This window comes from Gobius niger (assembly GCF_951799975.1).
Source record: "Gobius niger genome assembly, chromosome: 4".
Lineage (NCBI taxonomy): Eukaryota > Metazoa > Chordata > Actinopteri > Gobiiformes > Gobiidae > Gobius > Gobius niger.
Genome location: NC_136855.1, coordinates 680,146 through 706,799, shown reverse-complemented (window position 1 = coordinate 706,799; position 26,654 = coordinate 680,146). Strand labels below are relative to the sequence as shown.

The 26,654-nt window shown below is 50.9% G+C and overlaps 1 protein-coding gene across 1 annotated transcript; it reads right to left on the bottom strand.

Annotated features, from left to right (window-relative positions):
* Positions 1–1,833: 1,833 nt before the first annotated feature.
* LOC306962380 (protein NLRC3-like) lies at positions 1,834–12,169 on the bottom strand (the record flags this gene model as incomplete). The annotated part of the gene is made up of 7 exons (XM_079555500.1): positions 1,834–1,889; positions 2,415–3,381; positions 9,490–9,969; positions 10,000–10,028; positions 10,150–10,199; positions 10,995–11,093; positions 12,162–12,169. 7 exons carry the CDS (start codon positions 12,167–12,169, stop codon positions 1,834–1,836), a joined length of 1,689 nt encoding a protein of 562 aa, XP_079411626.1.
* Between the last annotated feature and the right edge of the window lie 14,485 nt (positions 12,170–26,654).

Sequence of the window (26,654 nt, the reverse complement as noted above, 5' to 3'; positions counted from 1 at the left end):
GGCTCGACTCCTGTTTTCTGCATCATCAGCTTTGTCCTTTAGGTAAGCATTATCCTTTTCAAGCTTCTGCACACGTGTCATCAAATCCTGTCTTTTTCCAAGCTCAGTTATTTGGTCACATATTGAAGACATAGATCCTTCTATTTTGCCGATGCTTGTTTGTACTATAAGGATCTTTTCATTGATATGCGCCTGTAGTTCATCTTTCGACTGATGGATTGTGTCCCAGATATTTTGGAGCGTGATATCTGGGTTTATTGGTTGCAGGATTAGGTCTTTTTAGACTGAGAAGTTCCAGATCTGTCAATATATACCTTGTAGGATAAGGCTGCTGTTTACTCCATACGATGGCAGCGTATTGACGAGCTATATTAGTGAAGATTGGACCTTTTTGGCATCAGAAACTCTGGAGCACACACACGCACTCAGGCAGCCATCTTCTCACAAAAAATAGTACTCCATAGTGGTGTAGGTACAATTATATCATATAAATGCCTACTTTACTTTGGGATGGCTAAAATAGCCGATACAGATCCTTTAAATGTAGAAGGTATTTAAATGTACCAAACTCTTCCAGACAAACTCCAACAGCATCAATGTTTTAGACAGAAAATGCTCCAGGTTCAGAACAGTCTGATAAAGTCAGGACTCACCGCAGTGTCTCCAGTGGACATTGAAGGCTCTGCTGAAGGACGAGCAGCTCCTCCACATCTGAGTCTCTCAGACAGTTAGCACCAAGCTCCAGCTCAGTCAGATGTGAGGGGTTGGACTTCAGAGCTGAGGCCAGAGAGGAACAGCTGATCTTTGACAAACCACAGCCATACAATCTGAATAAAGAATAAATGAAGTGGTTAAAGTCCAGAGTTAATGCAGATAAAAGTCATGAGAAGAATACAAAACTAAAACGTTCTAAAATGTAGCTTGACCAATATACAAATCTTAATGTATAAAAGGCATGAATAAATAAATACATTTCATTTAGTTGCGTCTCTTTTTACAACAATGAAATGTTCTAAAAGTCTGTAGGATAAACTTTTGGTTTTCATTCTTCTGGAAATGTATTTTTGTCATAAACAAAGCAAAAACAAATCACTGAAACTGTTACGTTCATAGTTTGTGTTAAACTTGCGCCCTGACACAGAGACAGTGAACTGACCCGAGAGTCTGTAGACGACAGTCTGACCTCTGCAGAAACCCACACAGATGAGACACTCCTGGGTCAGACAGGTGTTTGTTCCATCCCAGCTCCAGCTCAGTGAGATGTGAGGGGTTGGACTTCAGAGCTGAGGCCAGAGAGGAACAGCTGATCTTTGTCAAACCACAGCTGTTCAACCTGTATAAAGAATAAATGAAGTGATTAAGTCCAGAGAAAAGTCAGAGGAGTTTCTGTAGCTACAGCTGAACATCTGAGACTCTGGTTTGGAGCAGGACTCAGAGGTCAGGGGTAAATGCTGTAGATTTTCAGACATGATCTCCTACACTTTACTTCACTCTCAGAGAACGGTTACGTCCCATCACTCAGTGATTAAAGGATGAGGAGAGTGGAGGATGGACGAGCGAGAGCCGTCACAGACCTGCACTGACCTGAGAGAGGAGAGCTGACAGTGAGGACTCTTCAGACCTGACCTGAGAGAGGAGAGCTGACAGTGAGGACTCTTCAGACCTGACCTGAGAGAGGAGAGCTGACAGTGAGGACTCTTCAGACCAGCACTGACCTGAGAGAGGAGAGCTGACAGTGAGGACTCTTCAGACCTGCACACAGCACAGACACTGAGGAGTCACTCAGGTAATTTTCACTCAGATCCAAGTCTCTGAGATGGGAGGGGCTGGAGCTCAGCGCTGACGCAACCACTTCACAGTGAAGATCTGAGAGTCCACAGTAACTAAACCTGTAACAGATGTTAGAGCGACATTAGTGATTCGAACAGGTCTGTGAAGCTTCTGTCTGTGACTGAGGACTCACACAGCCTTCCTGCAGTTCCTCACCGCTGGGATCAGTCTCAATTTACCCTGATAAGACGTCCAGTACTTGATTAGGTCCAGCTCCTCCAGGACCTGCTCTGACATCTGCAGCATGTTGGCCAGAGCCGAGCACTGGATCTCAGACAGTTTCTCCTTAGATCCACCTCCAGACTTCAGGAAGTCCTGGATCTGCTGCTGCACAGACTGGTCCTTCAGCTCCATCAGACAGTGGAAGATGTTGATGCTTCTGTCGGGAGAGACTTTCTCTGTGTTCATCTCTTTAAGGTTCTTCATGACTTCTGTGATTTCTGATTTCTTTATTGGACTCAGCAGAGCTCCTAAAAGTCTGTGGTTGGACTCCAGACTGAGGCCATGAAGGAACCGCATAAACAGGTCCAGGTGGCCGTTTGGACTCTGCAGGGACTTTCCAAGAGATCGTTTGAGAAACTCACTTGGACTTAATCTTGAGACTGTTCCTTCGTTTTCATAAAGAAACTCCTCGACCACATCCTGGTTGTTCTTAAAGCAGTAGTGCAGGTAAACGGCTGCCAGAAACTCCTGCACGCTCTTGTGGATGAAGCTGTAGACTGACTGGTTGAAGACACTCTCTCGTTTGAAGATCTCAGTGCAGAGTCCGGAGTAGACCGAGGCCTCGCTCAGGTCCAGACCCACCTGCTCCAGGTCTTCTTGGTAGAACATGATGTTTCCTGTCTGCAGATGCTCAAAGGCCAGTCTCCCCAGCTTCAGGAGCAGCTCTGTGTCGGCCTCTGTCAGCCCCCATGTCATAGGTCTAATTATCTGCACAAAACCGTTCCACAAACTCTTCTTCTTCCTGTCATCAGACCAAACTGCACCATCATGAGTTGTCCTAAGACTCTTCTTCTCTGCTCTGCCCTGAGCTCCTGCTCTGTACTTCCTCTTCCTGTGCATCTGCACCAACAGGAAGTGTGCGTACATGTCTGTGAGGGTCTGGGGCAGTGGTCCGCTCTGATGGCTTCTCAACACGTGGTCCAGGACTGTGGAGGTGATCCAGCAGAAGACTGGGATCTGGCTCATGTTGTGGAGGCTGCGGGAGGTTCTGAGGTGGGACAGGACTGTTTGAAGCTGCTCTTCATCTGAGAACCTCTTCCTGAAGTACTGCTCCTTCTGTGGGTCAGTGATGAAGCCCCTGACCTCCGTGACCCTGTGCACGCACTGCTCTGGGATCTGATGGGCCGCCGCTGGGCGGGAGGTGATCCATATAAGGGCGTGAGGAAGCAGAGCGCCTCTGATGAGGTTCACCAACAGTACGCCCACCTCTGACCTCTGTGTGACCTCAGAGATGAGCTCACAGCTGAAGTCCAGAGACAGTCTGCTCTCGTCGAGGCCGTCAAAGATGAACAGGAGTTTACAGACGGACAGAGTGTGGGCTGTGAGCGTCTGTGGGGCAGAGAAACATTTAAGGATCATTCACACATGTTTGTTTGGACTAAAGCGTGAACTTGGTGGTTTTGAAACACTTCACTTTCTCAGCACTAAAGGCCAAATGAACCAAACCTCCCGCCCGGGCGGTGCAGACACGTAGAGCTGAGCAATTAATCAGAATTAAATCAAAATCACAATCTCTACTTTGGTCAATCTCAATAATCGTCCTGGACTTTATAATTGTCAGAAGAAACAGAACCTGGTTTTGGAGTTTGGACAAAGGAAGGTTTTTGTGTTAAATGAAACTGGAGAAAAACATTTGTTTTTGTTTGAGCTGAGGTTTGTATAAAATATATGTTCATATAAGTTCATGAATCTGTTGCATGGATTCATTTTAGTGTAAAATGATATCATCAAATCAAATAAAGATCGATTCATTGATGTTTTGCCGCATCGTCCAGTCATACAGCAGCAAAACAAGTGAAGGGTCAAAGCAGAAGTTTCTGGCAGATCTGTACTTTGTAACTGAAACACAAATGGAGCAGGATGAGATTCCAGGCCACGTCCATCTGGTACTCCAGAAACAGATCCCATGTCAAATAAAAATCATCTACCTTCCCTTTTAATTCAAATTTGATTGTTTCCAATTATGCGTGTTTCATAACATCATACAGCAAATTAATATAGGTTGGAGGACTTTTCTTTTTCTAATTTAGTAATATCAGTCTCGATAGCAAAGAATAATACAGTACTTTTTACTTGTTACTCGTTCCACCGGCAAAAGCTTCATGTGGAACTTAAAACTGTGTAGTTTGTGTTTGAACTTTATTCTTCAGGAAAAACAACCTTATGAATATTTTTCTGTATTTCACTTAATTTCATCAAGTTTTGTTCCGACTGAATCGTATATATATCAGACTTTTATGCTCAGTTACTCAGTACTCAAGTAGCAAGTATTCCAATAATCCAATCCAATCCAGTAACCCTAGTCAGAGGGGCTACATGCAGAGGATGTGGGAGAAATGGTTACTTCAAAACCCACAGTCCAAACTCACGGCGAAACAACTAGTGGCTCAGTGTTCCAACATCCACAAACAGCAACTGCATCACAACTTGAGATTGACGAGGTACAATACCAATGCTCCGGCAACGGGGAGCCAGGACACCGGGTCAGAGGGGAGTTAACACCAGCCCCCCCAATGGAGATTGGGTACGAAGCCCCAATAAGTGCCATCACGCTGAACGAGGCAGCGACTGACCTGAAAAATAAGATCATGGCAAAAATGTCCAGCAGGCAACCCCGAAGCCAATTACAGAGGCTAAGAGAAGTACTGTCAGAAAGTCTCCTAGAAGATGTGAATGCAGCTCTGAGAGCAATTCCTACATCAACCATCACTGAAACCAATGAGCTGATATACTCCACAGCAGCAGTGATCCTAGAGACGCTTGGCTATCGTAAGAGCAACCATGAGATGAAATACCCACCATGGAAAAGAAGGCTGGAGGAAAACATCAAGGCAGCACGGAGGGAAGTGAGTCAATTGACAGAGGCCTTGAAAGGTGCAATGAAAAAGCAAGTACCCAAAAGGTACAGCCAGATGCCCATACCTGAAGCATTGGAAACTGCCAAACAAAGGCTCCAAGCCTTGGCCAGCCGCCTAAAGAGATACACGAGAGACAACGAAGCCAGACGAGTAAATCGTCTGTTCGCAACTCAACCAGCGAAAGTGTCCGCTCAGTGGCAGGGTAACAATAACAGAGCAGACCCACCAAGGCTGGAAACTGAACAGTACTGGAAAGGCATATGGGAGAAGGAGGCAGCACACAACAGTGATGCACAGTGGCTGGTGGCTCTGAGAGAGGACCACAGAGAGGACCACAGAGAGGACCACGGAGAGGACCACAGAGAGGACCACAGAGAGGACCACAGAGAGGACCACAGAGAGGACCACAGAGAGGACCACAGAGAGGACCAGAGAGAGGACCACAGAGAGGACCACAGAGAGGACCACAGAGAGGACCACAGAGAGGACCACAGAGAGGACCATAGAGAGGACCACAGAGAGGACCACAGAGAGGACCACAGAGAGGACCACAGAGAGGACCACAGAGAGGACCAGAGAGAGGACCACAGAGAGGACCACAGAGAGGACCATAGAGAGGACCACAGAGAGGACCACAGAGAGGACCACAGAGAGGACCACAGAGAGGACCACAGAGAGGACCAGAGAGAGGACCACAGAGAGGACCACAGAGAGGACCACAGAGAGGACCACAGAGAGGACCAGAGAGAGGACCACAGAGAGGACCACAGAGAGGACCACAGAGAGGACCACAGAGAGGACCACAGAGAGGACCACAGAGAGGACCAGAGAGAGGACCACAGAGAGGACCACAGAGAGGACCATAGAGAGGACCACAGCAACCTCCCTGAACAGAACCCAGTTACCATCACAGTGGCAGACGTCCAAGAAAGAGCCTCAGGTATGAAAAATTGGACAGCACCAGGCCCTGACATGATACACGCCTACTGACATGATACACGCCTACTGACATGATACACGCCTACTGACATGATACACGCCTACTGACATGATACACGCCTACTGACATGATACACGCCTACTGGCTTAAGAAACTCACGGCTCTCCATGAGCGCTTGGCAGCACAAATGAACCAGCTGCTGAAGGATGGGAATCACCCTGAATGGTTAACCGAAGGGCGCACAATCCTGATCCTGAAGGATCCCTCAAAGGGTACAGTCCCATCCAACTATCGGCCAATAACCTGCCTCTCCACAACGTGGAAGCTCATGTCCGGCACCAGAGCGGCTCAGATAAGTAAGCACATGGATCAATACATGAGCACAGCTCAGAAGGGAATCGGTAAAGATACCAGAGGTGCCAAACACCAGCTCCTGGTAGACAGAACAGTCGCTCGAGACTGCAGAACCCGACACACTAACCTGAGCACTGCCTGGATTGATTACAAGAAAGCCTACGACTCAATGCCACATACTTGGATCATTGAATGCCTGGAGCTCTACAACATCAACAGGACTAAGAGCCTTCATTGCAAACTCAATGAGGTTGTGGAAAACCACCCTTGAAGCCAATGGCGAGTCACAAGGAGACGCCCTGTCCCCACTGCTGTTCTGCATAGGTCTGAATCCCCTCAGCCAAATAATCAACAAGACTGGCTATGGATCCCGACTCAGGAACGGGGCCACCATCAGTCACCTCCTCTACATGGATGACATCAAGCTGTAGCTAAGAATGAGCGAGACATCGACTCACTGATCCACCCGGATATACAGTGCAGACACTGGGATGTCATTCGGACTAGAGAAGTGTGGTCGGATGGTGACTCAGAGAGGGAACGTCGTCCACAGAGAAGGTCTCACTCCAAGAAGGAACAATAGCAGACATTGAGGACAGTTACAAGTACCTCGGAATCCCACAAGCAAATGGCAACCTCGAAGAGGTGACAAGGAAAGCGGCTACGGCCAAATACCTCCAACGAGTAAGGCAGGTCCTAAGAAGCAGCTCAATGGCAAGAACAAGTCCCGGGCAATAAACAGCTACGCCCTACCAGTAATCAGACGCCCTGCAGGAATAATAAGCTGCCAAAGGATGAGATACAGACCACAGATGTTAAGACGCGGAAGCTCCTAACCATGCACGGAGGGTTCACCCCAAATCCAGCACCCTGAGACTGTACGCTCGCCGTAAGGAAGGAGGGTTCACCCCAAATCCAGCACCCTGAGACTGTACGCTCGCCGTAAGGAAGGAGGGTTCACCCCAAATCCAGCACCCTGAGACTGTACGCTCGCCGTAAGGAAGGAGGGTCCACCCCAAATCCAGCACTCTGAGACTGTACGCTCGCCGTAAGGAAGGAGGGTCCACCCCAAATCCAGCACCCTGAGACTGTACGCTCGCCGTAAGGAAGGAGGGTCCACCCCAAATCCAGCACTCTGAGACTGTACGCTCGCCGTAAGGAAGGAGGGTCCACCCCAAATCCAGCACCCTGAGACTGTACGCTCGCCGTAAGGAAGGAGGGTTCACCCCAAATCCAGCACCTGAGACTGTACGCTAGCCGTAAGGAAGGAGGGTCCACCCCAAATCCAGCACCCTGAGACTGTACGCTCGCCGTAAGGAAGGAGGGTTCACCCCAAATCCAGCACCCTGAGCCTGTACGCTCGCCGTAAGGAAGGAGGGTCCACCCCAAATCCAGCACCCTGAGACTGTACGCTCGCCGTAAGGAAGGAGGGTCCACCCCAAATCCAGCACCCTGAGACTGTACGCTCGCCGTAAGGAAGGAGGGTCCACCCCAAATCCAGCACCCTGAGACTGTACGCTCGCCGTAAGGAAGGAGGGTTCACCCCAAATCCAGCACCCTGAGACTGTACGCTCGCCGTAAGGAAGGAGGGTCCACCCCAAATCCAGCACCCTGAGACTGTACGCTCGCCGTAAGGAAGGAGGGTCCACCCCAAATCCAGCACTCTGAGACTGTACGCTCGCCGTAAGGAAGGAGGGTTCACCCCAAATCCAGCACCCTGAGACTGTACGCTCGCCGTAAGGAAGGAGGCCGAGGACTAGTGAGTGTGAGAGCCACTATCCAGGATGAAACATCCAAGATCCATAAGTACATCAAGGACAAGGCTCCGACAGACGACGTGCTCAGTGAATGTCTCAGACAATGGGGAACAGAAGATGAGGTGCTGGAGGTCCCGTCATGGGAGGACAAGCCCCTACACGGCAGGTACCACCCAAACATAACTGAAGAGGCCCCTACACGGCATGTACCACCCAAACATAACTGAAGTGGCCCCTACACGGCAGGTACCACCCAAACATAACTGAAGTGGCCCCTACACGGCAGGTACCACCCAAACATAACTGAAGTGGTCCTCCTAAAGGATAGAGCAAGACTAAAGGACAGCACAGAGGCTCATCATGGCTGCACAGGAGCCTCGAGCACCAGAGCAATAGAGGCCCAGATCTATCACACCAGACAAGACCCCAGGTGTAAGAACATAACTGCAGGTGTAAGAACATAACTGCAGGTGTAAGAACATAACTGCAGGTGTAAGAACATAACTGCAGGGTGTAAGATGCTGCAGGGAAAGCTTACATGGAGCGCCATAACCAAGTGGCTGGTATAGTGTACAGGAACATCTGTGCAGAGTCTGGGCTGGAAACCCCAAGGTCAAAGTGGGAAACACCTCCAAAGGTGGTGGAGAATGACCGAGCCAAGATCCTGTGGGACGTCCAGATCCAGACGGACAGAAGGTGATGAACCAACCGGACATTGTGGTGGTGACAAAGAGCAGAGGAGCCGCTGTGGTCGACATAGCAACACCAAGACTTCAACATCAGGAAAAAGGAACAGGAGAAACTAGAGAAACACCAGGGGCTCAGAGAAGAGCTGGAGAAAACCTGGAGGGTGAAGCATCAGTGGTGTAGGGCTGAAACAACTAATCGATTAATCGACAACTAATCGATTACTAAAATAGTTGTCAACTATTCCAGTAATCGATTAATCGTTTTCTAGTAAACACAGACTAAAATAGAGCAAAAAAAAGACATGAAAATTATGTAACTGGAGGAGTGGCTCCAGCAGATCCCAGGAAATACATCAGACATCTCGGTCCAGAAAAGTGCAGTTCTAGGAACAGCAAAGATACTGAACCCTCAAGCTCCCAGGCCGACGGAGAGGACCCGAGCAGGAGGAGAAAGAGACCGCCCGCCGAGGGTGAGGAAGAGTTTAAAAAAAAAAAAAATGTGTGTGTGTATGTGTGTGTGTAAATCTACTTGGGCGTGGCCTCTTTTACCTCCACACTGGTTTAGTTTGTGCTCAGAGCGACTAAATGTTGAGCTTTATCTTCACATTCACAGCACAATTAAAGACTCCGATTGAACCGACCGAGACCTGGCTTTGGACTTGTTTATTTGTTTAGACCCAAAGTCCTGCTGGGCGTTAACTCTGACTCAGTTTCAGATGAGTGGGAAGTGTCTGAGCTCATTTCAAATGTAAGGAATGGAGCAGGTGAGACTCCAGCAGTAAATGATTCACAAACTGTGATTCACTCAGAAGGTAAAGCTTTGTATAAATGAGAGTGACCTGTGGATCCAGCGCTGGATGGAACACTTGGATCAGCTCCATCAGACTGTAGCGCCCCCTGCTGACCAGGTTCATCTCTCTGAAGGACAGTGGCACCACCAGCTGCAGCTCCTGGTTCTCTGAGCCCTGGGCCCAGTCCAGACAGAACTTCAGGACTGAGAAGGTCTTCCCCACTCCAGCCACGCCCACAGTCAGCACGGCTCTGATGGAGCCCTGCTGCAGCGCCCCCTGCTGCTGCTCAGGGGGCAGAGCTTTAAAGATGTCCTGGCACCTGATGGTGATCTCCTGGACCTGCTTCTTCTTGGACTGTGTCTCCAGACTCCTCTCCTCAGGTTGGGCTCTGGCCTCTTCACTGAGGCCCTCTGTGATGTACAGCTCAGTGAAGATGCTGTTCAGAAGAGTTCTATCTCCTGATTCTTCACTTCCCTCTGTCACACTCTCACATCTGCTGCTCAGGCTCTGCTTATGGTCCTTCAGAACCTTCTGCAGGAGGAGCAGAGGGTCTTCAACCTCCTGTAGACCTTCACCTGGACACAGATCTGTACAATTATTACATATCAAAGAAAATTCACATAATTATGTACTTCACTATCACTTCAGTTCTGCACAAAACTACAGATTTCCATTTTACAACAGCCCCAGTCTGGGGTCGTTCCTTACTTTGCAGCTCGGTGTTTTCCGTTTCAGATCCAGGGTCGAGCCGTCGGAGCCTGAATCAGAAAAACTGTCACTGTCCTCGTATTCCATTATACAACAGTCTATAAACAGTCTAGTCCGTGCTGTGAGTAAAGTCTTCAGTGCACAGTGACTGAGGTCTGCAGCCCATGGTCTGCCCCTCAGAGCTGCCAGGTCTTTACTGCAGGTGTTTCAAAGCTCATCTTTATGACACATTTAAAACACCTGCAGGTGCTCAAGAGGGCGGCTCTAAACTACTGAACACAGATCAGAACGATACGGTGTCTCAGCTTCTGCCCCAGGACTTCGGAGATGGAGTTTGAGGAACTGAACTCTTCTCCGAGTTTGCGATGTGTATCCTCAAACTAAAGCTCCATCACTGTCCCATTATTTATGCAAGGTCAAGGTCAAGGTCAAGTTTATTTCTATAGCACATTTACAACAACCATGGCTGCCCAAAGTGCTTCACAACACAAACAAATGATAAAAACTATGAATACAAATACAAACAAGGCATAATAAACTTTGCATCAATTAAACAAAAAATACAATGGAGAAACAGTTGAACATATGCAGATCAATCTACACCACATGATGCTTTTCTCACCGTGAGGCTGGAGGTTCAGGACTGAACGTTGGAGGGAGACCTATAGACTTGTCACTCTTCATGGACATCGAGGCTGTGGAGCTGCTTCAAGACAGAGAAAAATCATCTGGTTTTGCTTTGTCTAAAAACACATTTGTCTGAGGTTAAGGTTGATAATGAATGGCTGTAGATCTGCCCTGGTGTTTCTGCTTCTCTTTACTCCACGGTATAAAGACTTTCTCACCATGAGTCTGGAGCAGGTTCACCACTGAAGTTTGGATCTTTGTCTTTAGACCGGTCACTCGTGCTGGACAGAGCGGACACTGAGGCTGTGGATCTGCTTCTGTGGAGAGAAGAATAATAACACATTGATCTTTGAAGGAAGTTAAGGAGAGACACTGAGGAAAAGTCTTTTATCCTTTTCATTTGAAGGTTTTAGGGACAAATTGGTCTAAACTTTCACCTGGAAAAAGAAAAAAAATCTAATCTTTACAAAAACATGTTTACTTATTCACTGATTCAATGTTTCTCACAGGTTTATTACAGACTCCAAACTTGGATTTAACAATATGTTTTTACAGCTTTTTCCACTAAAAACAGCTTATTTTAAAGCTGATTAAAAAATCATTAATTTAAACCTGGCTTGATATATCTATTCAAGTCATTTTTAGACAAAAAAAAAATCTCTTTTTTAATATGAAAACATAAAAATTAAAAAAACTTTCAACACATTTGTGTCTCATATTGATGCGTATAATCTACAGCAGAGGTTTCACATTGATCTCTCAGGAGTAGTTCGACATCTGTGCAGCAATATTCACTTCACTGTGTGGACGTTGAATTACTCCTGGCATTATTACGCCATACTATATAGTTTTTATCCGCTTAGAAAATCCACATTGTTTAATTTTGTGTAATTATACTTTATCCTGTAACACTTGACGTAACCATATTTAAATGGGGGAAACGTAGAAGAGCTTGGTAGCTTCTGTCTTCACCTGGTTTGGAGCTATAGAGGAGGAGAGGCTAAATGCTAACGCCGTCTGTGCTGTGTTTACGTGAAGATCAGACAGGTACACATGAACTCGTCTAAGCTCAGGGAAGAACAGATCTCAGCATGTAAAAACGGTGGCCTGTTCCTTTGTGGATAAGAAACGACTGAACTCACTTTGTCCCACAAAGCTGTGGCTCAGTGCTGCCCCCTGGAGGCTGAGAGCCACAGGACTTTGTTTCCTTTTGGTCCATTTCCTCCGAGCCTCGGCCTGGGGGTAAATCAGAGACATATTTCAGATTCAGACATTTTATCATTTAGGAAATATGTATACATCATGTGCCACCATGTGCGCCACACTCGCAGACTGTAGAAGAAGACCAGCGCACCTCGCAGCAGACCCCGCAACACACTACTCACCCCCACATGCCCCCTCACCCGCAACAATCCCTCACCCCCAACAACCCCTCAACCACCCAAAATCTCAAAATATTTACTTTGTGCATATCTTATTTATGTAGATAACTGTGTGTTTCACACAAAATTAAATAGATTTACGTAGCTCAGATAATAAAAATGTATATATAGCTCCCGGAGCACCCCCACAGGGCACCAGGAGGGACACGGTCGAACGCCTTCTCCAGATCCACAAAACACATGTGGACTGGTTGGGCGAACTCCCATGAACCCTCAAGCACCCGATGAAGGGTATAGAGCTGGTCCAGTGTGCCACGACCAGGACGAAAACCGCATTGTTCCTCCTGGATCCGAGGTTCAACTATCGGCCGGATCCTCCTCTCCAGCACCCTGGAGTAGACCTTACCGGGGAGGCTAAGGAGGGTGATTCCTCTGTAATTGGAACACACCCTCCGATCCCCCTTCTTAAAGAGAGGGACCACCACCCCGGTCTGCCAAGCTAACGTTAGCGTGACCGTCTCCCTCTATAGCAGGAAGCTAATGTTAGCGTGACCGTCTCCCACAGCTCTATAGCAGGAAGCTAACGTTAGCATGACCGTCTCCCACAGCTCTATAGCAGGAAGCTAACGTTAGCGTGACCGTCTCCCACAGCTCTACAGCAGGAAGCTAATGTTAGCGTGACCGTCTCCCACAGCTCTATAGCAGGAAGCTAATGTTAGCGTGACCGTCTCCCTCTATAGCAGGAAGCTAACGTTAGCGTGACCGTCTCCCTCTATAGCAGGAAGCTAACGTTAGCATGACCGTCTCCCTCTATAGCAGGAAGCTAATGTTAGCGTGACCGTCTCCCACAGCTCTATAGCAGGAAGCTAACGTTAGCGTGACCGTCTCCCACAGCTCTATAGCAGGAAGCTAACGTTAGCGTGACCGTCTCCCACAGCTCTAGTTTAGTTTAGTTTATTTATTTATTTGAACAGGGACAGTGTACAATATACATTAACCTCAAAGGGAGAGATGCATTGTACCAGGTTATAGCACTTGTGCTAATTTCCACCTTTCCACCATTTCTACAGCAGGAAGCTAATGTTAGCGTGACCGTCTCCCACAGCTCTATAGCAGGAAGCTAATGTTAGCGTGACCGTCTCCCTCTATAGCAGGAAGCTAACGTTAGCGTGACCGTCTCCCACAGCTCTATAGCAGTAAGCTAACGTTAGCGTGACCGTCTCCCTCTATAGCAGGAAGCTAACGTTAGCGTGACCGTCTCCCACAGCTCTATAGCAGTAAGCTAACGTTAGCGTGACCGTCTCCCTCTATAGCAGGAAGCTAACGTTAGCGTGACCGTCTCCCACAGCTCTATAGCAGTAAGCTAATGTTAGCGTGACCGTCTCCCACAGCTCTATAGCAGGAAGCTAATGTTAGCGTGACCGTCTCCCACAGCTCTATAGCAGTAAGCTAACGTTAGCGTGACCGTCTCCCACAGCTCTATAGCAGTAAGCTAACGTTAGCGTGACCGTCTCCCACAGCTCTATAGCAGGAAGCTAACGTTAGCGTGACCGTCTCCCTCTATAGCAGGAAGCTAGCGTTAGCGTGACCGTCTCCCACAGCTCTATAGCAGGAAGCTAATGTTAGCGTGACCGTCTCCCACAGCTCTATAGCAGGAAGCTAACGTTAGCATGACCGTCTCCCACAGCTCTATAGCAGTAAGCTAACGTTAGCGTGACCGTCTCCCACAGCTCTATAGCAGTAAGCTAACGTTAGCGTGACCGTCTCCCACAGCTCTATAGCAGTAAGATAACGTTAGCATGACCGTCTCCCACAGCTCTATAGCAGTAAGCTAACATTAGCGTGACCGTCTCCCACAGCTCTATAGCAGTAAGCTAACGTTAGCGTGACCGTCTCCACAGCTCTATAGCAGTAAGCTAACGTTAGCGTGACCGTCTCCACAGCTCTATAGCAGGAAGCTAACGTTAGCGTGACCGTCTCCCACAGCTCTATAGCAGTAAGCTAACGTTAGCGTGACCGTCTCCCACAGCTCTATAGCAGTAAGCTAACGTTAGCGTGACCGTCTCCCACAGCTCTATAGCAGGAAGCTAACGCTAGCGTGACCGTCTCCCACAGCTCTATAGCAGGAAGCTAACGTTAGCGTGACCGTCTCCCACAGCTCTATAGCAGGAAGCTAACGTTAGTGTGACCGTCTCCCACAGCTCTATAGCAGGAAGCTAACGTTAGCGTGACCGTCGCTCTCTATAGCAGGAAGCTAACGTTAGCGTGACCGTCTCCCACAGCTCTATAGCAGGAAGCTAACGTTAGCGTGACCGTCTCCCACAGCTCTATAGCAGGAAGCTAACGTTAGCGTGACCGTCTCCCACAGCTCTATAGCAGGAAGCTAACGTTAGCGTGACCGTCTCCCACAGCTCTATAGCAGGAAGCTAACGTTAGCGTGACCGTCGCTCTCTATAGCAGGAAGCTAACGTTAGCGTGACCGTCTCCCACAGCTCTATAGCAGGAAGCTAACGTTAGCGTGACCGTCTCCCACAGCTCTATAGCAGTAAGCTAACGTTACCGTGATCGTCTCCCACAGCTCTATAGCAGGAAGCTAACGTTAGCATGACCGTCTCCCACAGCTCTATAGCAGTAAGCTAACGTTAGCATGACCGTCTCCCACAGCTCTATAGCAGTAAGCTAACGTTAGCGTGACCGTCTCCCACAGCTCTATAGCAGGAAGCTAACGTTAGCGTGACCGTCGCTCTCTATAGCAGGAAGCTAACGTTAGCGTGACCGTCTCCCACAGCTCTATAGCAGGAAGCTAACGTTAGCGTGACCGTCTCCCACAGCTCTATAGCAGTAAGCTAACGTTACCGTGACCGTCTCCCACAGCTCTATAGCAGGAAGCTAACGTTAGCATGACCGTCTCCCACAGCTCTATAGCAGGAAGCTAACGTTAGCGTGACCGTCTCCCACAGCTCTATAGCAGGAAGCTAACGTTAGCGTGACCGTCGCTCTCTATAGCAGGAAGCTAACGTTAGCGTGACCGTCTCCCACAGCTCTATAGCAGGAAGCTAACGTTAGCGTGACCGTCTCCCACAGCTCTATAGCAGTAAGCTAACGTTACCGTGACCGTCTCCCACAGCTCTATAGCAGGAAGCTAACGTTACCGTGACCGTCTCCCACAGCTCTATAGCAGGAAGCTAACGTTACCGTGACCGTCTCCCACAGCTCTATAGCAGGAAGCTAACGTTAGCGTGACCGTCTCCCACAGCTCTATAGCAGGAAGCTAACGTTACCGTGACCGTCTCCCACAGCTCTATAGCAGGAAGCTAACGTTAGCATGACCGTCTCCCACAGCTCTATAGCAGGAAGCTAACGTTACCGTGACCGTCTCCCACAGCTCTATAGCAGGAAGCTAACGTTAGCATGACCGTCTCCCACAGCTCTATAGCAGGAAGCTAACGTTACCGTGACCGTCTCCCACAGCTCTATAGCAGGAAGCTAACGTTAGCATGACCGTCTCCCACAGCTCTATAGCAGTAAGCTAACGTTAGCATGACCGTCTCCCACAGCTCTATAGCAGTAAGCTAACGTTACCGTGACCGTCTCCCACAGCTCTATAGCAGTAAGCTAACGTTAGCATGACCGTCTCCCACAGCTCTATAGCAGTAAGCTAACGTTACCGTGACCGTCTCCCACAGCTCTATAGCAGTAAGCTAACAATAGCGTGACCGTCTCCCACAGCTCTATAGCAGGAAGCTAATGTTAGCATGACCGTCTCCCTCTATAGCAGGAAGCTAACGTTACCGTGACCGTCTCCCACAGCTCTATAGCAGGAAGCTAACGTTACCGTGACCGTCTCCCACAGCTCTATAGCAGGAAGCTAACGTTAGCGCTTTAGCTGAAATGCTGATGTGGGACTTTGGGCTGAGGGAGAATGTAACGAGTCGCCCCATAGTGCGGCTGCAGCGCCACCACCAGTATAAGCCGTGTCCGGATACCTCCGCACGATGGCACAATGCGTTACGGGGCTCCCGGTGGCAGATTCACTCTCGCAGTTTTATGAATTTAACAATTATCACTGTCTGAGGCATTTTCCAAATCTGCAAAGCGAAAGCTCACTGGACGGAAACAAACTGAGAACAATGTTCCTGATATAGACGGTTTATCTTCGTTTCTGACGCTATAAATAGTACAAGTAATACCCTTGAAACATCAACAACACATCGTTATAGTTCCTTTACGCTGATGAGAAAAGTTGCACTTTTGAAAAGGCTTTGTCTGTATTTTTTAAAAATGTATTAAGCACTGTTTTTGAAACTATTTCAGTTTGTGTAGGACTATCAATGCTTTCTGAACATATTAACACACATTAAAAAAAATACTGTGATACCAAAAAACGTGATAATTTTGGTCACAAAAACCGTGAGGTAACATTTTCATACCGTGACAGCCCTACCAACAACATTCCTTGTATCCCTGAAGGTTCACTTGGCTCAATATTGGATTCATGAACAAAAACTTTTACCAGCGTTTTGCGGTAATACCAAAGTTGTCTTCTCCTTTCATTCTGGGAATGGATTTTATGACAAGAGCCTCTGTGTCTATTCACATCCCCACAAGAACTGTCTACATGGATGAGGATGAGGACTGTCAAAACGAGTACTTGCATTCAACTGAAACAGTAATGTCGATGGACTCACTTACTACAGAAGCAAGCCTCTCAGAGAGCAACAAAGATGCTTTGCTTGGACTTCTCTCCGAGTTTGGCCCCATGTTTGACGGTCATGTTGGTCAAACGGCTCTCACTGAACATGTCATAGAGACTGGTGATGCAAAACCTGTGAATCTCCCACCTTATCGCACGTCACCTGCTAAGACACGTGTGATTGAAGAGCAAGTGCAGCAGATGCTACAGGACAATATCATTGAACCTTCCACAAGTCCTTGGGCTCCACGGTTTTGCATAGACTTTCGAGGTCTCAATCAAGTAAGGCAAAAAGACTCTTATCCCTTACCTCGAGTGGATGAGTCATTAGACTTTTTGACAGAAACTTGCCAATAATGTTGAGACAAACTTACCAAGTTTGTCTCAACATTATTGGCAAGTTTCTGTAGCGGAGGACTCTAAGCCAAAACCTGCCTTCATCTCACGCTACGGTCTCTTCCAGTTTCGGGTGCTACCCTTTGGGCTCTGCAACGCGCCCGCAACTTTTCAAAGACTCATGAACTCAGTCCTTGCCGGCCTCATTTAAAAAACATGCGCTGTCTACCTAGATGACATCGTTATTGCCTCGCCTACTTTCGAACAGCACTTGGCAGATCTTGAGGAAGTGCTGGACAGACTACAAGCTGCTGGCCTGTCCCTGAAACTCAAAAAGTGCCAATTTTGCCTCAAAGAGTTCACCTTCCTCGGCTACCGCATCACATCGTCTGGCGTTAAACCGGATCCGGACAAAGTTAAGGCGGTCAAGGAGTTTAGCACCCCCACTACGGTGAAACACGTCCGACAGTTCCTCGGCCTGACTGGATATTATCGCCGCTTCATTCTGGATTACGCCCGCCATGCTGAACCTCTTCACGGTCTCTCACAAGAAAGGACCACTTTCCACTGGGACAACAACTGCCAAAGAGCCATGGACATTTTGAAAAACCATGTCACATCGGCCCCTGTCCCGTCATTTCCCGACTTCGAGCGCCCTTTTTTCATCCACACCGACGCATGTGAGGTTGGTCTGGGTGCAGCTTTAATGCAAAAGAATGACAAGGGTCGTGAGTATGTTGTGGCTTTTGCTAGTTGCTCCCTTCACAAAGCTGAACTTCCCTACTGCACTTCGGAAAAGGAGTGCCTTGCTGTGATATGGGCCTTGGAGCACTTTCGCCCATGCTTTCGACCACAACAGTCTTAGATGGCTCATGTCTCGTCAAAACCCCACTGGCCGGCTTGCCCGCTGTTCACTTCGCCTACAGGACTTTGACTTCACGATAGTACACAAACCTGGCACACACAACAAGGTGCCGGATGCGCTGTCTCGCAACCCCTTACCCATGACTTGTGACAGTCCGACAGACCTCTTACCAGAACATGCTGTCATTGGCAGTTTGGACATTCGTGCCCTGCCCCCTGTTATGCTAGCTGATCGTCCACAATTGAGACAGCTGCAGCTAGATGACCCTGTCACAGGCCCGTTACTCAGAGATATTGAAGCAGACTCAGACAAACTCAGACAGTGACGATGTGTTACAGTATGTTGTCTATGACTCTCTTCTGTATTACAAAGACTGTACGTCCAAATGTGCTTTGCACCCTTTGAAAGAGCTAACACTTTTTGCCCCTACTTCTATTAGAGGTACCTTACTAGACTATTACCATGACCACCCCACCGCAGGTCACCTTGGTGTTTCTAAGACGTTAGCTAGACTGCTAAACTAAGCCATGTCAGAGAAAGCCTGCAGGTCTTATGGTTCCCATTGTGCCTCAGAAACCCTGGGAGTATGTAGGTGTAGATTTTGTTGGCCCCCCTACCCCGCACCCCAGCTGGTAATGCATACTTGATTGGTTTTGTTGACTATTTGACTAAGTGGGTTGAAGCAAGTGCCGTCAGGGAAGCCACGTCTCAGGTAGCAGCTGGTAAATTTGCTACAGACATTTTTGCTAGACACGGTGCCACCCGGACTCTGAAAACTGCCATCCGCGACTACGTAGGTGACAAACACACTTCATGGGACAAGTACCTTCCTCAGATTTGTTTTGCTCTATGTACCGCCCCACATGTACTGGACAGACTCCCTCCATGATGCTTTATGGTCGTGAGTTGGACACCCCACTTGACCTTATCATACAACCCTCCAGTGACAGTGTTGATGAGCCAGGTGTACCTCACCCTGAGACTCTCTCTGCCCTGGCATGGTCATGAGCCTCCCTACAGGAAGCTCCTGACCATGCCAGGGCAGACTGACTGGGGTCGACTCTGGTACTGGTCCTGGTGTTTATCATATTGTGAATATGCAACCATTCCATACTTGGGACTCTCTCACCTCCAAAGGACGCTCAGTTTCCTCTCCTGTCGAGAGTGGGATCTCTGAGGATTTGAACAATGACACTGTTGCCCTTCATGCCCCGCCCACAGACACTGAAACTGACTCTGACCCATTACCGGACATTGACTCTGATACCGAGGTAGACGCTGTTCCCACCAATGGCCGCCGGCTGCTCTGCTTTATGCCTACGACACTAGAGGCCACCATTGCTCCGCCATTGCTGTAGTACCTCCATATGGCCACTAGGCCCCCATTGAAAAGCGTTAGAGTTTAGACACGTTAAAAACAACTTTATTTTTTCAACACTAGACTAGGCTGATCTTCCTCCTGAGATAACGCTGGGTTAGTCACAATATATGAAACCAGGCTGGTTTTCGTAAGAAGAATGTGAGAAATCTGGTACTTAATGAGGGCGGGACTGTTAGCATTAGAGCAGCGCGAGCTACACGTCACACAAGGGCGGAGTCTACGGTGAAGATCCCGCCCTTATGCCCTTTTTAGGAACATGCTTCGTCAGAGCTGGGGAGGGGGAGTCTGTAAATCCCCCATGAATTCCCCCTCGACCGTGGTCATTATGATAAACGGGGAGGAGTGAGCAGAAGCTGTTCATTTATATAAGTAGAGATGCGCGGATCGACCCGAACGATCGGGTACCTCATAATTACGCAAACTTCGGGTGCGGGTGGGTCGGGTTACAAAGTGCACTTTTTTTCCCCTTATATTGTTGGCTTATACATACAGTGCATTCTTTTCATAAATGTCACAAAAGTCGACTGTGTTTAGATGAATGTTTAGTTTTGTTATGTTGAGATGTCACATGGCCGATCGCTTCTGTATGACTTTAATCACCGCTACAAATGCGTCACAATAGCCGTGTGTGCGTGTGCTCACGCACATGTGATGGAAGTAATGCATCACCAAGAAGAACAAGGTGTAAGTAAAATCAAAGACACAGCCTCTGACTGACCTGAGGAGCTTCTGAGCGTCAGGTGAAGCTGCTCCACTTCAGTCCAAAGTCCGTTCCCTTTGACAGAAAGACTCGTCCGTGACGTGGAGGAAGTAAAGCCTCGTGGTAGTTTCTGCTCCTTGTTTCCTGATAACTCCATGAGCGATTTCAAAGGTTCCTCAGCAGCAAACCAAAGCATCCAGTGTTAATTCTCCTGTAAACTCGCCGTCACGTGACGCGCTCGCGTTTGAGTCACAGCCACACGCAGCATGACTCTGCTCTGAGGAAAGTTCATCTGGAGCCTGTGATTCCTGTAAAACATGTGACCTGCTCAGCCAATCACAGAGCAGAGAGCAGAGAGAAAGAGAGAGGGGAGAGGGGGGCGGGAGAGGGGGGAGAGAGAGGAAAGAGGGGAGAGAGAGGATAGAGAGAAAGAGAGAGGGGAGAGGGGGGCGGGAGAGGGGGGAGAGAGAGAGAGAGGAAAGAGAGGAGAGAGAGAGAGAGGAAAGAGGGGAGAGAGAGGAAAGAGGGGAGAGAGAGAGAGAGAGGAAAGAGGGGAGAGAGAGGATAGAGAGAAAGAGAGAGGGGAGAGTGGGGCGGGAGAGGGGAGAGAGAGAGGAAAGAGGGGAGAGAGAGGTTAGAGAGAAAGAGAGAGGGGAGAGTGGGGCGGGAGAGGGGAGAGAGAGAGGAAAGAGGGGAGAGAGAGGAGAGAGAGGAGAGAGGGGAGAGAGGGGAGAGAAAGAGAGAGAGAGAGCTCAGTTAAAGTGGGGGTTAAGAGGTTAAAATGCAAAGTGAAATCCAGTTTGAATGTAAAAAGGGATTAACACATTGATACAGTGGTTTGCATAAGTTTGGGATCTTTAACTTTTCCACATTTTGCAACACTATGGACCATAAACATAAATATATTTAATTGAAATTTTAGGTGAGAGACTTAAGGGCCTGTCACAATCGGCGCATTGACCTCAGCGAGTTTGTCCTCCATTTGTTCTGCGCCAACATTAGAAGTTGCCATCAGCCGCAGAGATCGCACAGTGGACTTTTAAGAAATCGCAGTCACGGTCACAATAGAGTCCGGGCTGCGACTGGATGCGGTTGATTTGGATAGTGTTCAAATGCGAGCGGTGCAAGGAAGAACGCGAATGGTGAGTGGCTGGTGAGAGGCTAGTGAGAGGCTGGTGAGTGGCTGGTGAGAGGCTAGTGAGAGGCTAGTGAGAGGCTAGTGAGAGGCTGGTGAGAGGCTAGTGAGAGGCTAGTGAGCGGCTGGCGAGAGGCTGGTGAGAGGCTAGTGAGAGGCTAGTGAGAGGCTAGTGAGAGGCTGGTGAGAGGCTAGTGAGCGGCTGGCGAGAGGCTAGTGAGAGGCTAGTGAGAGGCTAGTGAGAGGCTAGTGAGCGGCTGGCGAGAGGCTAGTGAGAGGCTAGTGAGAGGCTAGTGAGAGGCTAGTGAGAGGCTAGTGAGCGGCTGGTGAGAGGCTAGTGAGAGGCTAGTGAGCGGCTGGTGAGAGGCTAGTGAGAGGCTAGTGAGAGGCTAGTGAGAGGCTAGTGAGAGGCTAGTGAGAGGCTAGTGAGAGGCTAGTGAGAGGCTAGTGAGAGGCTAGTGAGCGGCTGGTGAGAGGCTAGTGAGAGGCTAGTGAGAGGCTAGTGAGAGGCTAGTGAGAGGCTGGTGAGAGGCTAGTGAGAGGCTAGTGAGCGGCTGGCGAGAGGCTGGTGAGAGGCTGGTGAGAGGCTGGTGAGAGGCTAGTGAGAGGCTAGTGAGAGGCTAGTGAGAGGCTAGTGAGCGGCTGGCGAGAGGCTGGTGAGAGGCTGGTGAGAGGCTGGTGAGAGGCTAGTGAGAGGCTAGTGAGCGGCTGGCGAGAGGCTGGTGAGAGGCTGGTGAGAGGCTGGTGAGAGGCTAGTGAGAGGCTAGTGAGAGGCTGGTGAGAGGCTGGTGAGAGGCTGGTGAGAGGCTGGGGAGAGGCTGGTGAGAGGCTGGTGAGAGGCTGGGGAGAGGCTGGTGAGAGGCTGGTGAGAGGCTGGTGAGAGGCTGGTGAGAGGCTGGGGAGAGGCTGGTGAGAGGCTGGTGAGAGGCTGGTGAGAGGCTGGTGAGAGGCTGGTGAGAGGCTGGTGAGAGGCTAGTGAGAGGCTAGTGAGAGGCTAGTGAGAGGCTGGTGAGAGGCTAGTGAGAGGCTAGTGAGCGGCTGGCGAGAGGCTGGTGAGAGGCTGGTGAGAGGCTGGTGAGAGGCTAGTGAGAGGCTGGTGAGAGGCTGGAGAGAGGCTGGTGAGAGGCTGGTGAGAGGCTGGTGAGAGGCTGGTGAGAGGCTAGTGAGAGGCTGGTGAGAGGCTGGTGAGAGGCTAGTGAGAGGCTGGAGAGAGGCTGGTGAGCGGCTAGTGAGAGGCTGGTGAGAGGCTGGTGAGAGGCTGGTGAGAGGCTGGTGAGAGGCTAGTGAGAGGCTGGAGAGAGGCTGGTGAGCGGCTAGTGAGAGGCTGGTGAGAGGCTGGTGAGAGGCTGGTGAGAGGCTGGTGAGAGGCTAGTGAGAGGCTGGTGAGAGGCTGGAGAGAGGCTAGTGAGAGGCTGGAGAGAGGCTAGTGAGAGGCTGGTGAGAGGCTGGAGAGAGGCTGGTGAGAGGCTGGTGAGAGGCTGGAGAGAGGCTAGTGAGAGGCTGGTGAGAGGCTGGAGAGAGGCTGGTGAGAGGCTGGTGAGAGGCTGGTGAGAGGCTGGTGAGCGGCTAGTGAGAGGCTGGTGAGAGGCTAGTGAGAGGCTGGTGAGCGGCTAGTGAGAGGCTGGTGAGAGGCTGGTGAGAGGCTGGTGAGAGGCTGGTGAGAGGCTAGTGAGAGGCTGGAGAGAGGCTGGTGAGCGGCTAGTGAGAGGCTGGTGAGAGGCTGGTGAGAGGCTGGTGAGAGGCTGGTGAGAGGCTAGTGAGAGGCTGGTGAGAGGCTGGAGAGAGGCTGGTGAGAGGCTGGTGAGAGGCTGGTGAGAGGCTGGTGAGAGGCTAGTGAGAGGCTAGTGAGAGGCTGGTGAGAGGCTAGTGAGAGGCTAGTGAGAGGCTGGAGAGAGGCTAGTGAGAGGCTGGTGAGAGGCTAGTGAGAGGCTGGTGAGAGGCTGGTGAGAGGCTAGTGAGAGGCTAGTGAGAGGCTGGTGAGAGGCTGGTGAGAGGCTAGTGAGAGGCTAGTGAGAGGCTGGTGAGAGGCTAGTGAGAGGCTAGTGAGAGGCTGGTGAGAGGCTGGTGAGAGGCTGGTGAGAGGCTAGTGAGAGGCTGGTGAGAGGCTAGTGAGAGGCTGGTGAGAGGCTAGTGAGAGGCTGGTGAGAGGCTAGTGAGAGGCTAGTGAGAGGCTGGTGAGAGGCTAGTGAGAGGCTGGTGAGAGGCTGGTGAGAGGCTGGTGAGAGGCTGGTGAGAGGCTGGAGAGAGGCTGGTGAGAGGCTGGTGAGAGGCTGGAGAGAGGCTGGTGAGAGGCTGGAGAGAGGCTAGTGAGAGGCTGGTGAGAGGCTGGTGAGAGGCTGGTGAGAGGCTGGTGAGAGGCTGGAGAGAGGCTAGTGAGAGGCTGGTGAGAGGCTAGTGAGAGGCTGGTGAGAGGCTGGTGAGAGGCTGGTGAGAGGCTGGTGAGAGGCTGGTGAGAGGCTGGTGAGAGGCTGGTGAGAGGCTGGTGAGAGGCTGGTGAGAGGCTGGTGAGAGGCTGGTGAGAGGCTGGTGAGAGGCTAGTGAGAGGCTGGTGAGAGGCTGGTGAGAGGCTGGTGAGAGGCTGGTGAGAGGCTGGTGAGAGGCTGGTGAGAGGCTGGTGAGAGGCTGGTGAGAGGCTGGAGAGAGGCTAGTGAGAGGCTAGAGAGAGGCTAGTGAGAGGCTGGTGAGAGGCTGGTGAGAGGCTGGTGAGAGGCTGGTGAGAGGCTGGAGAGAGGCTGGTGAGAGGCTGGTGAGAGGCTGGTGAGAGGCTGGTGAGAGGCTGGTGAGAGGCTAGTGAGAGGCTGGTGAGAGGCTGGTGAGAGGCTGGTGAGAGGCTGGTGAGAGGCTAGTGAGAGGCTGGTGAGAGGCTGGTGAGAGGCTGGTGAGAGGCTAGTGAGAGGCTAGTGAGAGGCTAGTGAGAGGCTGGTGAGAGGCTAGTGAGAGGCTGGTGAGAGGCTAGTGAGAGGCTAGTGAGAGGCTGGTGAGAGGCTAGTGAGAGGCTGGTGAGAGGCTGGTGAGAGGCTGGTGAGAGGCTGGTGAGAGGCTAGTGAGAGGCTGGTGAGAGGCTAGTGAGAGGCTGGTGAGAGGCTGGTGAGAGGCTGGAGAGAGGCTAGTGAGAGGCTAGTGAGAGGCTGGTGAGAGGCTAGTGAGAGGCTGGTGAGAGGCTGGAGAGAGGCTGGTGAGAGGCTGGTGAGAGGCTAGTGAGAGGCTGGTGAGAGGCTGGTGAGAGGCTGGTGAGAGGCTAGTGAGAGGCTGGTGAGAGGCTAGTGAGAGGCTGGTGAGAGGCTAGTGAGAGGCTGGTGAGAGGCTAGTGAGAGGCTAGTGAGAGGCTGGTGAGAGGCTAGTGAGAGGCTGGTGAGAGGCTGGTGAGAGGCTGGTGAGAGGCTGGTGAGAGGCTGGTGAGAGGCTGGTGAGAGGCTAGTGAGAGGCTGGTGAGAGGCTGGAGAGAGGCTGGTGAGAGGCTGGAGAGAGGCTAGTGAGAGGCTGGTGAGAGGCTGGTGAGAGGCTGGTGAGAGGCTGGTGAGAGGCTGGTGAGAGGCTGGTGAGAGGCTAGTGAGAGGCTGGTGAGAGGCTGGTGAGAGGCTGGTGAGAGGCTGGAGAGAGGCTGGTGAGAGGCTGGTGAGAGGCTGGTGAGAGGCTAGTGAGAGGCTGGTGAGAGGCTGGTGAGAGGCTGGAGAGAGGCTGGTGAGAGGCTGGTGAGAGGCTGGTGAGAGGCTAGTGAGAGGCTGGTGAGAGGCTAGTGAGAGGCTGGTGAGAGGCTGGTGAGAGGCTGGTGAGAGGCTAGTGAGAGGCTGGTGAGAGGCTGGTGAGAGGCTAGTGAGAGGCTGGTGAGAGGCTGGTGAGAGGCTAGTGAGAGGCTAGTGAGAGGCTAGTGAGAGGCTAGTGAGAGGCTGGTGAGAGGCTAGTGAGAGGCTGGTGAGAGGCTAGTGAGAGGCTGGTGAGAGGCTAGTGAGAGGCTGGTGAGAGGCTGGTGAGAGGCTGGTGAGAGGCTGGTGAGAGGCTGGTGAGAGGCTGGTGAGAGGCTAGTGAGAGGCTGGTGAGAGGCTGGTGAGAGGCTAGTGAGAGGCTGGTGAGAGGCTAGTGAGAGGCTGGTGAGAGGCTGGTGAGAGGCTGGTGAGAGGCTGGAGAGAGGCTAGTGAGAGGCTGGTGAGAGGCTGGTGAGAGGCTGGTGAGAGGCTGGTGAGAGGCTGGTGAGAGGCTGGTGAGAGGCTAGTGAGAGGCTGGTGAGAGGCTGGTGAGAGGCTGGTGAGAGGCTGGAGAGAGGCTGGTGAGAGGCTGGTGAGAGGCTGGTGAGAGGCTAGTGAGAGGCTGGTGAGAGGCTGGTGAGAGGCTGGTGAGAGGCTGGTGAGAGGCTGGAGAGAGGCTGGTGAGAGGCTGGTGAGAGGCTGGTGAGAGGCTAGTGAGAGGCTGGTGAGAGGCTAGTGAGAGGCTGGTGAGAGGCTGGTGAGAGGCTGGTGAGAGGCTAGTGAGAGGCTAGTGAGAGGCTAGTGAGAGGCTGGTGAGAGGCTAGTGAGAGGCTGGTGAGAGGCTAGTGAGAGGCTAGTGAGAGGCTGGTGAGAGGCTAGTGAGAGGCTGGTGAGAGGCTGGTGAGAGGCTGGTGAGAGGCTGGTGAGAGGCTAGTGAGAGGCTGGTGAGAGGCTAGTGAGAGGCTGGTGAGAGGCTAGTGAGAGGCTAGTGAGAGGCTGGTGAGAGGCTGGTGAGAGGCTGGTGAGAGGCTGGTGAGAGGCTGGTGAGAGGCTAGTGAGAGGCTGGTGAGAGGCTGGTGAGAGGCTGGTGAGAGGCTGGTGAGAGGCTGGTGAGAGGCTGGTGAGAGGCTGGTGAGAGGCTGGTGAGAGGCTGGAGAGAGGCTAGTGAGAGGCTAGAGAGAGGCTAGTGAGAGGCTGGTGAGAGGCTGGTGAGAGGCTGGTGAGAGGCTGGTGAGAGGCTGGAGAGAGGCTGGTGAGAGGCTGGTGAGAGGCTGGTGAGAGGCTGGTGAGAGGCTGGTGAGAGGCTAGTGAGAGGCTGGTGAGAGGCTGGTGAGAGGCTGGTGAGAGGCTGGTGAGAGGCTAGTGAGAGGCTGGTGAGAGGCTGGTGAGAGGCTGGTGAGAGGCTAGTGAGAGGCTAGTGAGAGGCTAGTGAGAGGCTGGTGAGAGGCTAGTGAGAGGCTGGTGAGAGGCTAGTGAGAGGCTAGTGAGAGGCTGGTGAGAGGCTAGTGAGAGGCTGGTGAGAGGCTGGTGAGAGGCTGGTGAGAGGCTGGTGAGAGGCTAGTGAGAGGCTGGTGAGAGGCTAGTGAGAGGCTGGTGAGAGGCTGGTGAGAGGCTGGAGAGAGGCTAGTGAGAGGCTAGTGAGAGGCTGGTGAGAGGCTAGTGAGAGGCTGGTGAGAGGCTGGAGAGAGGCTGGTGAGAGGCTG